Here is a 15717-nt window from a genome sequence, read left to right as displayed (position 1 = left end):
ATTGTAGCAGGCTCACTGTGTGTGGGGTTTGTGACGATTTCTTTCTACTATCAATTCGCTAGTCGTACGAATAGTCCCTGTGCCTTATTTATCCCTCGCCCACAGTTTTGGCGAGTCCGATTCGCTATGAAACCGAGTTACCCGTCTGGTGGGCTTACCCAGGGATACGATGGCTCAACTTGGTTTCTTGCCAAAGCCCCTGCCAGCGCATTTCTTTGAATTCGTCCGCTAATTCGAATGGAGTGTGTCCGATTGCATTTCTCTTCGCCGGGTATACGAAGGAGCCTTATTATAATGTCAGGACCAGCATAGGTGCGATACCAGTATGGGTGAGGTAGAACTAGGATAATAAGGCTACCGAACTATGTATGTAGGAAGGAGGCATGATATAGTAGGAGATGCCTCCGCCAAGGCCCGCTAACCATAGGGCTGAGGGCTGAGTGGTGTGTCAAGGGTACGCTCGTAACAAGCCCATATAGATATAAAGTTCGATGATCTCTTAGTATTTTATTATTTTTAGTTATAACGCATTATTATAGATAGTTAACGTCTTTATAGCGAAGCTAATATAAAAAGAAAGGCGTCTAATTATTAAGAATCTATTGCTTTAAATTCTTTCTTATTTCGATAAGTTAACTTATACTGGAACGACTCTATATATCTTCTTTTATCTCGCTTTCGCGATATTTCTATATATAAATAAGTTTATTTATAATAAGCGAGATCTTTAATAGAAGAACTTCGGCGAATAGTTTCTTATATATCGCTTAGTGAGGCTATTCGATAATTATCTAGAACTTATATTTTTAGTATTTAAAACGAATTTATTTTATCGTAGAATTATACTTACGATAGCCACATTAAACGATAACGTATACGCAGTTAAAGCCTTACGTTATCTCTTTAGATAAGAAGCCCCATCTAATACACCGCTGTTTCAGCTAGAGGGCTCCTTCTTTACTAGAGAAGCCGTTATTAGTAACCTCCGCGAGGTGTTAACGTCACTTAATATTAAGGGTTATTATTTAGGCTATTCCTTTCGCAGAGAGATTATAATATTAGTATATAACGCCGGCCTTAGCAATAACGAGATCTAATTGCTAGACCGTTAAAAAGTCAGATTTCTACCGCCTATATATCATCATTTATCCAGCTTATATACTCAGAGCATTACTATAGCATCAGTATCTTTTAGCCTGTCCGCGCTAGTGCTGTTAATTCCTACTACTTACTACGATAGATACTATCAGAAGTTCTCCTCGAGACCTTCACCCTCTTTAGACGACGTTTTAGGTTATTTAGAAGTTTTCTAGCGCTGGGGGCCTTTTTTAGACTATTTGCATATCCAAAAAGGTCTTAGCTGCCCCAATATTAAATATGCCTAATTATCTATCTACATATCTACTTATACATACATGATTTCTATATAACCTCACTGTTTGCGAGCACTAATCGCAACAGTGGGACTATAGATTAGTGGGTCCATTATAAGGCCATAGCGTTAATGGCTGTTTGATCAGCCGTTGGCCCTGTTAATACCCTTGTTGGTACCCCTGTTGGTACCCCGGCAAGGGGTTAGGGACAGATGTCCAGTACGAGCATAGAGCCACCTGTTTTGCACCTGTCAATGGCTCTTCATTCGATTTCGTCTCTGTCAGAGCCATATCATTTTTCTCCCACCCACCCACACCTGTATATAGCCTCATTTCACTCCAAGGCATGTCGCTCAGACATGGGAGTTTTCTAGCGCTGGGGGCCTTTTTTTGGACTATTTGCATGTCCAAAAAGGCTTACCTTTTTTTTTTTTTTTCCTTTTCTTTTTTTTTTTTTTTTTTTTTTTTTTTTTTTTTTTTTTTTTTCCTTTTTTTTTTTTGACCCAAATTTTATTTTAAAATTTTCCCACAAAAGACCCGCAAACTCGAGACTAGCCCTAGATTAGACTGACTTTGAAAGCGGTGGTAATTCCGCTATCTTTCAAGGCTGCAGGAATACCAGTAAGACATTCCTGGAGCTGAATAAGCATTGATATCGTTCTAGGAAGCTGGACCTTCATAGCCTATATAATTCCGCTTCATATCTAGTGATCAGGTATAGGTCGTCCCTAGCTCTCAATCAGATTACAGCTTCAAAGTCGACAGAAGCTACGTGATTGCAGGTGGTCTAGGAGGTTTGGGCCAACGAATCCCTCGGTAGATGGTTGCTCGCGGGGCAAAATATCTTCTGCTATCATCTCGTTCCGGTGCAACTGGTGGTGATGTCGCCGAGTTTCTGGACGAGATTCGAGCGATGGGTGTGGAGGTGATAAACACCTCCCTGCGACATAATGGTCAGCAACCATGAACGAAGCCTAGTGCAGGAATAGTATCAATACTGGCTGTTTACCTGCATATCGAGTGCTCTCATCAGCACGACGTTACCAACTCCATCAAGGGAGACTGCCGGCGTGGACTTGTCGTCAGTCAGCACTGCTGCATCCAAACCCCTTTTAGGACTGAGTACTGCAAATCGACCACTGGTCACCTCGTCCTCAACTCCTCATAACACTCCACAGACTTGCTCGCCGTTCCCACATGACTCATAATCTGCGGCCACTGTATAACGCACTTGAGGGCACCACCCTGGCATACCTCCACGATATTCTGATCCATCAACCCTCTCCTATCCTCCGCAAAATTGAGCAGCTTCGTCGCGCCGCGGTAGTTGACGGCGTATGAGGAGAGGCACAGCTCGCCGACTGGTTTGTCAGAAATGAGGTAAATGTCTGTGCCAGGGTACCGACCCTCTAGAGGGCGGCCATCTGGAGCTGTGCATACTAAAGCACGGGGCACCTCAGTAGCGTCATTGGTAGAAGATAAGAAGGCTTCGCTGTTTTTGCCGCAGTGGCCCAGCCAGAGGACGTCCCAATCGTTACCGTACGGACTGTCGGGCGGTGGACGTCGTTCCGCAGCGACTGGTTGGGACTATTAGTCAAGTTCTGGGTCGCATCACGGAAGGCCGACAGCTAAAATTGGATCCGAGCATCCCAGACGGCGTCGCTCGACAGGAGTAGCGCCGAAGAGAGCCTCTCATCCACGATACGTCGCCAACGGCTCATCTGTTCGAAAGCGCACGCGAGGCGGCAGCGATTCGAATCCTCGCCTCCTCTAAAGTCGTCAGGTTTCGCACTTTCGAAGATCGTGAGGTCGATGCCGGTTGCGCTGGCATCTTTCTTGAGCCCGGTTTCCTCGTCAAGCTGCCCTGGGGAAATTGTGGCGAGTAGTTATTGGAACTGGTGTCGTGGTGGTTTTGTTAATCGGAGCTTCTTGAGTTCGAGAGAGAGGATTCATACCCCTAGGGTGAAATTGTGTATCGAATGCGCATCCACGGGTACTGCGTGTCCGTTAGGACTGAGTGGGACAGATTGTTCGATACAGTTCCTCGAGTAGAGCAGAAAGACACACACGGCCGCGAAGACAAGATACGAGAGGACTCGGGCGCTGAGGACTGCTGTGAATGCCATGGCGACAAGAATAGAGGCTACTCTTGAGACTGAGCATTAAGACGTGGGAGACGGGGAAGAGGCAGTCAATGAAATACAACATATCTTGAGTCACAAATTGATCTTACATTTTCACTTTTGAAGATTGCTTTCATACTCGTGTTCATCGACACCATTAACGCTTGAGATCAAGTCCTACACACTAAATACTCGTAGCTCGCCTTCGATGATAATGACAACAAAACTGGTTGATGTCTCGAAGAGTTCTACTTCTCCACACTTGCTCTTCGTAACTCACAAGAAATTCTTCATTGATATCGATTGAAGCACCTATATTTCCTGCAGCACAACGTTTAGTATAAAGGAAGTCATTGCTGTTTCGCACATCAACCTCGCTTATTTTACCAGCGGGTAATAGCCGCTAGTGGACACCAGCGTTTTAGCCTCCTAAGTTTGTGGCACGACGGTCATGAAACATTGGTCGCAATCTTTGGTCACATCTCCGCCACCATCGCGTTGAGGCCCACCTTCACAGTGAGATGTGCTATGGGGAAACGCAAAAGCGGTTTGAGGCAGGAGTTTTGGGAAGAAAACAATAAAATTGTCAGGTCCTCTCCGTTGATATCATGCAGGAGATTCTCCCATGTCACCAGTGCATCACCAGTCCCATATCTCTTTCTACAGGGAAGGCTGCCTATCCGAGTGTAGTTCCCAGCGTCGGTCGATATCAAAATCAAGCCAATCAGAATGCCAAAAGTTCTGCCGAGCCACACCAACGGTTCTTTATTGTTTTCTTCCTCTTGGAGTACATTCGTGGTCTTTATGTGTTGAGACTCAAACCTAGAATCCACGAGGTCTGCTTACTGATAACACAGAATGGTCTCACGGCCGCCAGAAGCGCAGTCTCACCTCCCTTGACCTGAGCTGGCGGAGCTTCTGCCCTAATCGGTACAACTGAACGCTTTAAAAGCTCAGCGTCTACCCCTTGGAGCATCATCAGCCTAACTACCCCATCGATAGATCCCCATGACCAACGTAGGGCGCGGTAAACGGTTGGGGGATGGATTTTCTACAAAGGGGGTTTGTGTTAACTTCCGTGCAACATGGTAAATTGAAGCCGTCCGTCACATGCCAGCAACGTAGGATCCTTCCCAGGCGGGTTCAAGCTGGGCAGCTATGACACCGATCGCGACCCGTTTGTCTTCTTCGTGGATGAATTCTCGTCGAGTGTATTCCCCGATGATCTCGATCCAGAGCAGTGCGCGATCGAGTATGACCTGTGTCAATAGCTGGCTTGCTGACGGATGGAGGATCCAATAGATAGGAAGGCAGTCGCGTGCAACTTTGTGTGAGCGCTGGATGAAGCCCAGCAGTGGATTTTGAGATGTCAGTCTGACAATGCCACGACATCTCCTTCCGGCCCAACGATAAGAACCGAGGTGACAGTGTACGCTCGTCCACTGTCCAGGCACTGAAATAGATCGATTCACCCATAGCGTTGTCACGTTGGTAGAATATCAGGCTTACACTACCCATAGAGCCGTCAGGGCAGCAAAGCCGAAGCTGACATGCAGTCGATGGGATCCTGGCTTGCAGAAACCCATCAAAACCATTACGGTGCTGCCTGTTGCAACAGTAATTCTCAAATTCCGGATGTTTGTCCTCATCCTGCTTATCTCGATGGCTTTGTGTCCTGCGCTATCTTGAAAGATGCAGATGGAGTTCACCCAGAAGAATCGGATTCTGAGGTCTAATGCGACAGAGACTGCATCTTGCTTAGACTGAAATGATCGTTGTGAGGGTATGCCCTGCGGGTGGGCGTGAATAGTATGGTCGTTAACATCATGTCTTCCATCTCTCCTCGGTAATAACTGAGCGCGGCATAATATACTCTTCCTTGCTCGCTATCGAGACACATTCTCGGTAAACAGCCAGGATCTTCTAGGCAATCATCAATGGACACGAACATCGATAGAGATGGTTATACATATTTGCTGAATCTGTCTGGCTATGTGATAAGCTGGTACAATACGGTATACATAAACCTCTGTACAGTCAGAAAGGATTGGGCAGAGCGGGCACCCAAGGTGAGCGGAAAGTCTGAGGTCTGTTCTCGTGCGATGTTTACAGTCTTGAATGGAAAATTAATTGCTTCACAGTGGCTGGTGAGAACGTCATGATAGTGCAACGAGCACAAAGAAGGAGCAATTGAGAGTCCACTCGTGACACAAGGGGATATAGGTGAACCCTCCCGTGACACTTTCGCCCATCGCAAAATTTCCGAGCCACTACAGTATGATGTTCACTGGGATCGGTTGCCACGACGTTGTCGAAACGTCCTGCAAGGACTTTGGCGACACTGCCAGGTCCAGTGCCAACATGATGCGCGAGACTCCATCGATCGCTATGACTGCGATGAAACTCTTGTCCGGCGCTGGTCTACGGTAAGAATTTGCAACAACAGAAAGTGGAATGACATCTCGTCACATTTACCTCAGCTACTGGTACTGATTGTCCCAATAAAGCTACGCCACTAGATGATATAGTGATGATGAAGCGGATCCGAAGTGTCCCAAAAGAAGTCTTACCTCGAGCTCATGTCTGCAAAAAGTCCTGACTGTATCTGACTGGGCTGATAGTGGCCACTACCTTGATTTGTGAGGATTCCAAAAGGTGATCACACTAGGTGTGTTATTCCTGGAAACTCTACGCTGAGGTCTGATAAAAGACGCATGAATGACAATGTCTCGCTCTGCAGCATTTTGAAGCCGCCAGTGCACCTTGTGACTCGAAAAGGGTATTGTTGGTGTGAAAATCGGTATATACTTTGCCTGCTCAATATTATTAGAATGATAACCAAGGGGAACCCTGTCATTATAGACGCCAATGCCGCATTAGTATTCTCGATCGCCCATTTCGTTTCGCTACTGTCCGTTGCTGGCGAGCGAGCCTTGCCGCAATAGTGGGGATCTGAGGACTAGTTTAAACAAATCTGGTTCAAGGCGACGCGCATCCGGCTTCCTGGAACTCAGACCTATCGATATCTACAGATCTAGGGTAACCATCGCTTGTTCAAATCACGACATTTCGCACATCGTATCCACAGGGTAAAGGCGCGATGGTGTAATGAGACGGGTTGGTCGCGCTCTGTCGGTCCACGGCAAGCTCCCATGCGGATAGGCACGTCATTTTCATGTCCAGCATCTGTCAATTCGACCAGCACTTCGGGCTCTTTGAGACGATTCCAGGATCCAACTTCAAGTCTTGTCGGCCCTTTGGTCTGATGGTCTTTCAGACTTTAAGATAAAGATTACGAGGCATCCTTTGCATTACACCAGGTATGGTCTTGGGTCTGTATGAGAACAAAGCTATTTGGTGCTGATTAATCAAGCCGAGTTGGCTACAAGATGATAGAAGAGACTTAAGTTCAGGGGTAACTTTGACTTCTTCTGCCACCGGCCTGACTGCCCGAGGCTACACGACTCTTGAGCACGCCCACCTAATCAGGTTAGCCCTTCAACAATGACGATTGAAATCCTGGCTCGGCCTTGACACGGCTCCATAATTATTGGTACCTAATCTACTGCAGGGACTGCAGGTCCCAGGCTGCTTTATCTATCTAATCGTATGGTGGGTTGGCATCTCGGTAGGGCTGACACCCCCTATAGGAAAATCCCTCATCTAGCCCGTGCTCCTTTGTCTCAGACTGAAATACCAGGACTCGAGGGTTTCTTGCAGAGAAGTTGGGAGTCGTTCGCCTTTTTGAAGCAAAACCATTTCCTTTGGAAGGGAGGAGGCAGTGGAAAGCAACTTTCCAGGATAATTTGGTGGCAGGCCCGGCCCCCTGGTGCCCCGACGCAGGATCTGACTTGCATGATCATAAACCATAAATAACTGCAAGGGTTGCATAAAGGTGACTAGCTGATAAACAATATTAGCGGTAACCCAGCGGCTACACTTGAAGCAGACCCCCTTCAAGCGGTCCGAATCCATATTTTCAATATTCTCTTTTCGACTGGGGATGACTCATATGCACCTCGTACATCACAAATGAGGGGTGTCAGCGTGTCTAGTTCCTTCTATGCATGCGTCCTTCCTACATCCTTCCATGCATATTCCATCATTATTCCTTTCATGTAGTTAGCCATAGATAGCCGTGCTTTGTCTCCGTCAGCTACATAATAGCTGATGGCCCCACCACTGAATCTATATGCTTTCTATCATCACCACTGCTGTGTTACGCTGAGAAGGGGGTCGTGAGGAGTCTGGAGTGTGAATGGTCTAAAAGAATTGCTGGGACAAAGGCGGTTGGCTGGGCCACCCAATGTGCTGCAGCATCGTTCACCGCAACTGAACCAGCCTTCTTTGCCTTTTCTGCGCGCTAGGATAAACCCAAGGGGTTATACCTCGCAGATGCTCTACGGCCTCACCGCCTCAGCCTTTGCGGGCCTTGCAATTGCGCAGCGTGGACGCAGCCATAATGCGCGCTATCTTAGGCCTTTCCCATTTTCTACCCATCATTACCCACTTACTCCTGCCCTACAAAGTTCGATCCTACAATGAGCACCTATCTCCGCGACGATCATAATACCTGTCCCTATGTCTTTGGCGCAGCAAAGCCGAATGGCAGCGACGAAGCGTCACAGTCGACCCTGAAGCGGTTACACCAACCGCACATGACACGCGGCTGAAGCTCGACCTCGATTTTTCGCATTTCCAACACTCGTCTCTCCGCTTCGTACACCCGCCCTCTTCCCATAGCTTACGAAGTCCCTCAGGGATAGAGACGGGGCTTGGGGTCCGAGTTTTATCCTCCGGTCTTATAGGTAGCGTCTCTTGGGCACTCGGCTGCAACATGAGTATGCGGATACACGGCTCCCACCATTCGTCCACGATTTAAGGGTGCAATCGCTTACCTAGATGAAGCATTAACTCCGCGCCTAACTTTTTACTTCGTCCTGATATCCCCGACAGCTCTCGCTAGAGGGTAACTACATGTGAGAGCTTGCCCAGCAGTTTTCTTCAGCTGCGGTCTATCATGGCGAAGGGAGTTAGGCATAAGAATACTATCGAAGGCCCTACCACCAGAAGCGGCAGGCTCGTATTGGGCTACTAGAAGCGCTTCGACTTTGAGTTGTTGAACCTCTTAGCTCATCACCTCTCAATTAATTCCCCCCGCTTTGCATAATAAACTTTGTTCTTTTGATACAGAGAAACTCTTTAGGTATATATATATGCTTTATTCTTTTGAGTCACTGTTTATCTAATCACTAAGCCAGATCGACCTTGCTTAGTTATAGTTAAGGTAACTCGCCAATAAGATCTGCTACATTGTTATTGTTCATACGCGGATAGGATGCTACCCCACCTTCCTTTTCCGTCAGTTATCCAAATTAGTACGCGAACGTCACCGAAGCGGCTACAAGATTATCTTACTGTCCTGGGTAACAGTTTGCAAGGAAGAAGCTGACAAGACATTTACTTGCGATTGTATGCATCAACACCACCACGTAAGCATTTCGCAGAAGGTGTTCAATGTCGCCATCCTCTGAGTTCAGTGTCGGCGAGAGAATTGCGGCTTTACGAATCGGAGGCTGGAATCGGCGGTTGCGGGAACAACAGGGCTGTCTTCCGCAGTCCGCCTTCTCTCTTGAGAGGCTTGACAGCCATTCACAGGATCCTACGACCGAATTCCCCGTTAGCGATAAATAATTGAGGTTGAAAGATCACCGCGAGACGGAAAGCCAGTAATCAATCAGCGGATTCGACAGACCATCAGAAATTCTATTGACACTATGTACACGATCTTCTCGCGTCTACCCGCTCCAGAGGCGCCGAAGCCAAAATCCGACACGATACCTTGGTTGGGGAGGAAGCGGATCGAGAGAAGCCGCCTGTGTTCCTGGCAGCGCAGTGAAACAAGCGTAGGCAAGGCCTTCAACGAGTGCTTCACCGTTCCATGGCACGATATACGACAAGTCCAAAATAATGTCTGTATTGGAGCTGTCAAGCCTCGATACCTAGAAGGCAGAATGCTTTGCTCCAAGACTTCGACCTAGCGCAGCGTCAACCACCCAATGTTTTCAACGAGCTACCACATGTGGGAAAGTTTCCTTCGGACCACAAGGCAAAACTTGTATCATATTTTTGCCAGTCCGAGGGTTCTGTGTGTCGTTCATCCGGGGTTTCAGGAAGCCAAGGCGGGTGCGAAGTATGTGGCGACTATCATCATTTATCAGTGGGTACGACAGATAATGAGAAGCAAAAGAACTCGGTACTCACATAGAGCCACCATCATGACTTGATTGCCGAAGCCCATCGTCACTCACCAATGTATCGGCGGTATTCTCAGCGTGCCCCCACCAATTTGTTCTCTTCCTGCTCGCGCGGTCCCAGCACGACTGGTACCACTGCTGCCGACACTGTCTTCGGTCTCTGATCATGTTACGCTTGAGATAGCGATGACATTCGTAATGGACGCCGAAGTGTCACCATCGTGCTCCTGAATCCTGGGACTGCCTATCACACTGACAAGAAATGAGCCAGGAGCATCCGTCGCAACAAGATGGGGAGAACTGACATAGCTGTGAATAAGGCGAGATGGCCTAGTGGTCTCATCATACCGCGAAGCATGAAAGCCGGCACCGCTATCATGTCCGCTCTGACCAGGGTCTTGAGGAGTTATGACTAGAAAAAGGAGTGACGATCTCTCTTTCAACGTTGATTTTCAATGATAGGTATCTTGTGTTTGATTGGGGCTGTCTTTCTGCCCCTGGAGCAATGTGAAGGCGACCGCGTTGTCTTTTCCTAGTGAATCCTTCCAAGAGTCGTGGAATTGTCTCTGATTTTCGCTTTGGGCATGTAAAATGATAGGTGCATTGTCCTGCAGCTTTGCCCACAGGTCAACGCATCTTAAGAATCGAGAAGGCAGTATGTTGCGTCGAAAAATGATATGGTATTGTTCTTTCATGATGTGAGGACAAGATCAAATTCTTCCCCCTGACATGCAAACCCCAGAGCGCCGAAACCAGTCCCGGACTGTTGAGCCTTTGCGAGAGGTTTTCCCTCGTAGTGAAAGGAAGCGTGCCAGCCGAGGTTTGGGCCAATCATGTAGGCCAACTCGGATGTGCGTTGTATTTGGTGTAACTGAAGATAGGGGCGGAGTATCCTATTTGGAATAGTGTTGTGATGAAAAAGAGAGTATGCATATTGACTCGCGGCTATAGACCCGCTCCCATCGTTTCCTTTTTGTATCCTGGCTAGTGACAGTTCACACCTCATACCATGAGTATCTGCGTCGTATCCAGGGCCCGATTTCCGGGTTGTTCTTATCTGTTTTCGTGAAATTGATCAAACGAGGGGTCCGAAGACAGCTCCGAGGAGCTCTATGACAAGTCACGAATGGCACTGAGATCATGCTCCGTCAATGCCACTCTATCGCAGTAACTCCATTTTCCCTATCTAAGTCTTCATAAACACCTGGCTCATGCTCATTATAGTTCTGACCTTCTACAGCTTGCTCACCTCCGATCGTTTTTGTGTTTTTATTTCTTTTTTTGAGACGAGGCTCAACGCGATTCTCAGAACTTGTCACAAACAGGTTTTAGAACGATCCTGTCGAATTACTGACGCAATGCACTATTGACGCAATGCGGCCAGGCCAATCACCTTTCGTTTTGCGGCGCAGTAATGTGGGCCTCGCATGCGGCATGCGGCCCAAAGATCGAAAAATGAGCCGCCAGACCACCTGGACGTCGATGCCACTTTGCGCTGCAGCTCAGCTTTGCCAGGCAGCACGATCCTGCGAAATGATTCATGAAGAGAGAGTTTGTGGATCTAGACTTGGCCAAGCGGTGGGACATCGCCAGTGTTCGTTAGGACCAATAGATACGATGAGGAGCCGAGGAGCTGAAACGTGAAACACCACAATACCACCACACCACCTTCCCACAATCCCCAGCGAAAATCTCTGCGTTGTCTAGATTTCTTTTACCTCTCGAAGTTGCGAGATTAAGACATGCGAAGAGCATTCTACCGCGCAGCGCAGGTCTTGCCAACCTCGTGGAGACAGTCGTCGCAACCTTCGTTGCTCGCAGCCTTGTGCTATCGGACCATGCTCGCAGCCTTGTCCGTCATCAGTCATCTTATCCTCACTATGCGGTCTCTTATCTTTGTATGCGTCCTTATGCTTAAGCCTTGTTTTGAGCTGCTCGTGGCATCTCCTGAACCCATTCCTCTCCAAAGCAGGCATAGAAATACGCCCTCCTGGTGCTTTTGCTTCTAGTACCGATCCAGCAGACCTTAGAAGTCTTCGTCACAGACTGCCACCCATACCTCAAAACTATCAGCCCAGTTCCACCTCGGCCGCAGACTGACTCTGGTAGCTCTTCTTCCGTGTTTTCGCGTATAGAAAGCCATTAATAAACATGGTAAGTGTTCGGTGGTCATTTGGCTCTGTCCTCTCCCTTCTTCTCTTGCCTTCTAACGCCTTAAAAGGATGTACCACGCGTTCCTGTCGCTCCCGGCCCTTCCCCCCCCCCAGGTATCTCTTACGTCTTTGACAGTGACTCCCACCTCTACACCAAAGCCAAAGAAAAGGCCAACCTGATTGGGGATACCAACACCGAGACTATGATTTTGTATAGCCAGAAGGATGATGGCGACAACAAGAGCAAGCGGATTTTCAGGGTTGTGCACACGAGCAAACGTCCTTTGGATGATGCCTTTCTCAATGAATCATATTGCTGACTATTGTGTGCGACAGTATCGCCCACTTGTTTTCCCGCCCTTTCCTCGAACCTCCACTCCCCTTCCGGGACCGCCTCGTACGGTCGCAAGCCCCTCGTCCGCATACCTCTCTCTGTTAAGGATTATTCCAAAAGAAAGGCAGAAGGGGGTACCTTCTGAACATCCCGAGGATAAGCAAATGTGACCTTGCAAGGATTTCAGTGGTCCGAAAAACCTGCGCTCCCGCACCTATCACACCCGCGGCTCTACGTCTCCTAGTGAAGCCGTTATGGATATTCGCCCTTTCAACCTCATATTATCGCAGGAAGTACGGATCAATATGGAATTCGCGAAGTTCCATCATTCCAACGCCCTTTTCGATTGCCTATGAGTCTCCGCAGCCGCCGGTTGGGACTCCATGTCCATCTCCACCTTTTTACCCCCCTCCGTGGCGATCGGCCTTTGCACATACCGCTCAACGTACGTCCTGGCCGAGCTAAATGTTGTGGGTGGAAAACAACAGAATCATTAACATGGAATTTTTCTGAAAACCCTTTACCGGCTGTCGTTGAACAGTGCAAACAAAATATGCTAGTATTCAGTGCACAAGAGATATTTTGGGTGAGAAATACTACGAGATATTTTAGGATGCTTGTTCTGGAACAAGATGGCCTTCGACTAAATACCTAGCTTCAGAAAGCCATAGAGAGAACATTCTAGGACCTCCGTCGCAGTAGCCCCTGCAATTCCGCTCGAAGCGAGCTGAGTGGAGTAATGAATTTTCATTGCCCTTACACAACCCAGCGTATGCACTCTTCGTACCGCTCATAAACCATTTGCACCGTACCGTGACGCCGAGTCGTACTGAGAGCCATCCCATTGGTTTGCAATCCGTGACGGTACTTGAAGTCCCAGAGATTGCCCCGCTGCAAAACCCTAGCATAGCCTTTCGATATGTAGTTTGACCGTGGTGTGTATGATCTTGCAAGATCGAAGCAGAGGCTTCTCGAAGCCAGCTCTCGAGACGTATGTGGGACAACTCCATGTGCCTCATGTAGGACAAATGGTCGTGATCGTTTCCATGAACTGAGTTCGTGAGAGGTAGGGTGGTGGTAGGAGCAGGTTTTGCTGTTTGATAGCCCTCGTGTTATGCATTTAGGCCGGATATGTAGTCTTGTAGGGTGTTGCGGGTCTGATCAGATTGGGGCCACAGGGGAGAAAGTACAGCCGCAGAGGTGATAGAGTACCGTTGCGGCCAGGGTGCGATTCTTGTAATGGATGAGAGAAGCGTGACCCAAGAATATTTGGTAGTGTCGGATGGGTACGGAGATCTGTGTGTGCTTGGCAGAGAGGTGTGGGACTCGAGAGCGTCACTGTTTTCGATCCTAGACATGCTTTAGTGAGGGACCCAAGAAATCACTAACCCTGAGGCTCCGAAAATTGTCCGTTCCAGCGACTGATGTTCTGATGAGGCTATGATGCTCCTCTGCTTGCACCAGCGAGACATCCAAGCCAAAAAGCTCAGTCTTTCTAGCGAGGAGTGAGAAACCTGTCGTATCGATGGCTCTCATTCGATTTCGTGTTTCTTCAACTTGCTATATCCTGATCTCACTCAATCCAAACAAGCATGTTGGCAATCTCCGCAGGTATAGGCAGACCCCGGTATTTTTGATGTGGCTCGCCTTCCAGGCTGTCTTTTACATCTATTCTCTCTGTAGCAAAGCTTTAATGCGCCGACAGCAAACGAATCAGTAGACGCTGAGCTTACTCGGTCTTGAGGTTGTAGTTGTAGCCGGAAAGGAACATGGCTCTCGTCGGTTGATCCATTCTTTCTTGAATTCGGATATGTAGCGCTTTTCGACAAGGTGCCATTGTAAGAATTGTCTTCAAGATGTTGCAAGCCTCGAGTTCAATCATATCAGTCTGAATACAGCGCATTCTCTGCTGAGATAAGCCTTAGACCTCTCTGAGTAAAGGACTGCTCGGGCTTTCTCGGTTTGCTGCCCTGACCACGAGACGACCGCGAGAAGGCTGCGATGAACTTGCGAAGCCACAGTTTCATGAGATTAACAGTGGTTTCTGCCATTGCTGCTCGAGATGGATCGTCGCATGGGTTAGGAAATTCGACGGCATAATTATGCATGTAGGTGTATGAAGGGGCCTAATGGCCCCATGGCGGTAGCATCGATGATCACTCCTGGCTAAGATTGCGTTTGTAGTCTAAGTAACAATGAGAGAGCCCCGTGCCATGGGAAGTGAATTGGTCTGTCATAGCACTGAACTGTGAAGAACACGCAACGAACAATTCGGAACCTCCGAGCTCTTGGGTTTTTGGGCGGATGCAAAGCCATGCGCATTTTCTGCAGGCCAAAGGAATCGGAAGCTGAGCAGGCCACCAATTTCCCTGCCTGCCAACGTACATATTTGATAGGGTCAGTACTTTAGAACCAGAGCGACACCAACGCAGACTCCGTAACACGTGCCTATCAGGATTAACATCCAGAGGTCTTTAACCAATCAACAGTAGACTTGTGCAACCTTTGAACATTTGAAGGGCCGTTTTGCTATCTAGCGGTGAGGGGGGCCCGTGGGGTAGAGATACGACCCGTGTCAACGTACAGAAAGGGACATAAAATCTGTATTAAACCCCAGAAATTGTCCCGACAAATCTTCTTCCTGCAGTCAGCGCATTTTAACCCCTAAGAAATGATAAATTACAGAGCGGCAGTTGCATGGATCCTCTTCCGTGTCTCGGCCGCACTGCTAGGTGGAAATTAGAGCATTCTCAGGAGCCCAATTGAACGATTATCCAACACACATGGCTTTAATTGGAAACTGACATGCATCATGGAACTTGAGTCCTCTGATCGAACCTAGAAGCTTGCAAGCTAAGGCGAGCAGTGCGGTCAAGAACCAAATACTTGACAACAATATACAGAAGAATGAGGGATTTTAGAGACTAGCAATGCTTGTAAGCACATATACTTACCTCTTTATGTCTCTCTCGGTGGCTAAGGTTAGGTACAAGGGAAGTCCTCAGACAGCGCTCAACACAATTTTCCGTTTTCTAGCGTGGGGACCGAACAGATAGGCACCTCCTAATTCTTCGGAACGTAGCAGGCACGAGGTCCAATGCTCCCCCAATCAGGGCTTTGAAAGCTTTCAAGTCGGACTGTTTTACTTTTGCCAATTTGCATTGAAGGAAGCCCGGAACTTCCCAATACACCGAGTGTGACAGGTTTCGTAAAAGCCGTTGGTCGATCATTCGTGCGCAAGCATGGAGATCACTGAGCTAGTTGAAAAGTGATGAAGTGAATGCAAGGTACTGTCTGGCATGGGGAAAGGAGAAGTCGAGCCATCTTCGGCGAGACACGCCGAGGAGACGGACTTGTGCAGTGACCGTCTTCCGTATGACGCCCTGAATAATAGCTAACATTTTCAGTCGGGGTAACATTGACGTCTACGTCTGTTTCCTTGTGGAACTAACTCATTAGGTGGAACTGGAGGATCTT

The 15717-nt window shown here is 48.1% G+C and overlaps 1 protein-coding gene across 1 annotated transcript; it reads right to left on the bottom strand.

Annotated features, from left to right (window-relative positions):
- Positions 1-2226: 2226 nt before the first annotated feature.
- HO173_008525 (uncharacterized protein) lies at positions 2227-3499 on the bottom strand (the record flags this gene model as incomplete). Its single annotated transcript, XM_037310425.1, has 5 exons — positions 2227-2313; positions 2383-2448; positions 2628-2950; positions 3088-3232; positions 3329-3499. 5 exons carry the CDS (start codon positions 3497-3499, stop codon positions 2227-2229), a joined length of 792 nt encoding a protein of 263 aa, XP_037162658.1.
- Positions 3500-15717: the final 12218 nt, after the last annotated feature.

The sequence above is a fragment of the Letharia columbiana genome (assembly GCF_014066305.1).
Source record: "Letharia columbiana isolate WasteWater2 chromosome Unknown Sc0000032_s0, whole genome shotgun sequence".
Classification (NCBI taxonomy): Eukaryota; Fungi; Ascomycota; class Lecanoromycetes; order Lecanorales; family Parmeliaceae; genus Letharia; species Letharia columbiana.
The sequence above is the reverse complement of the archived record's forward strand: the minus strand, read 5'-3'. Positions and strand labels throughout refer to the sequence as shown.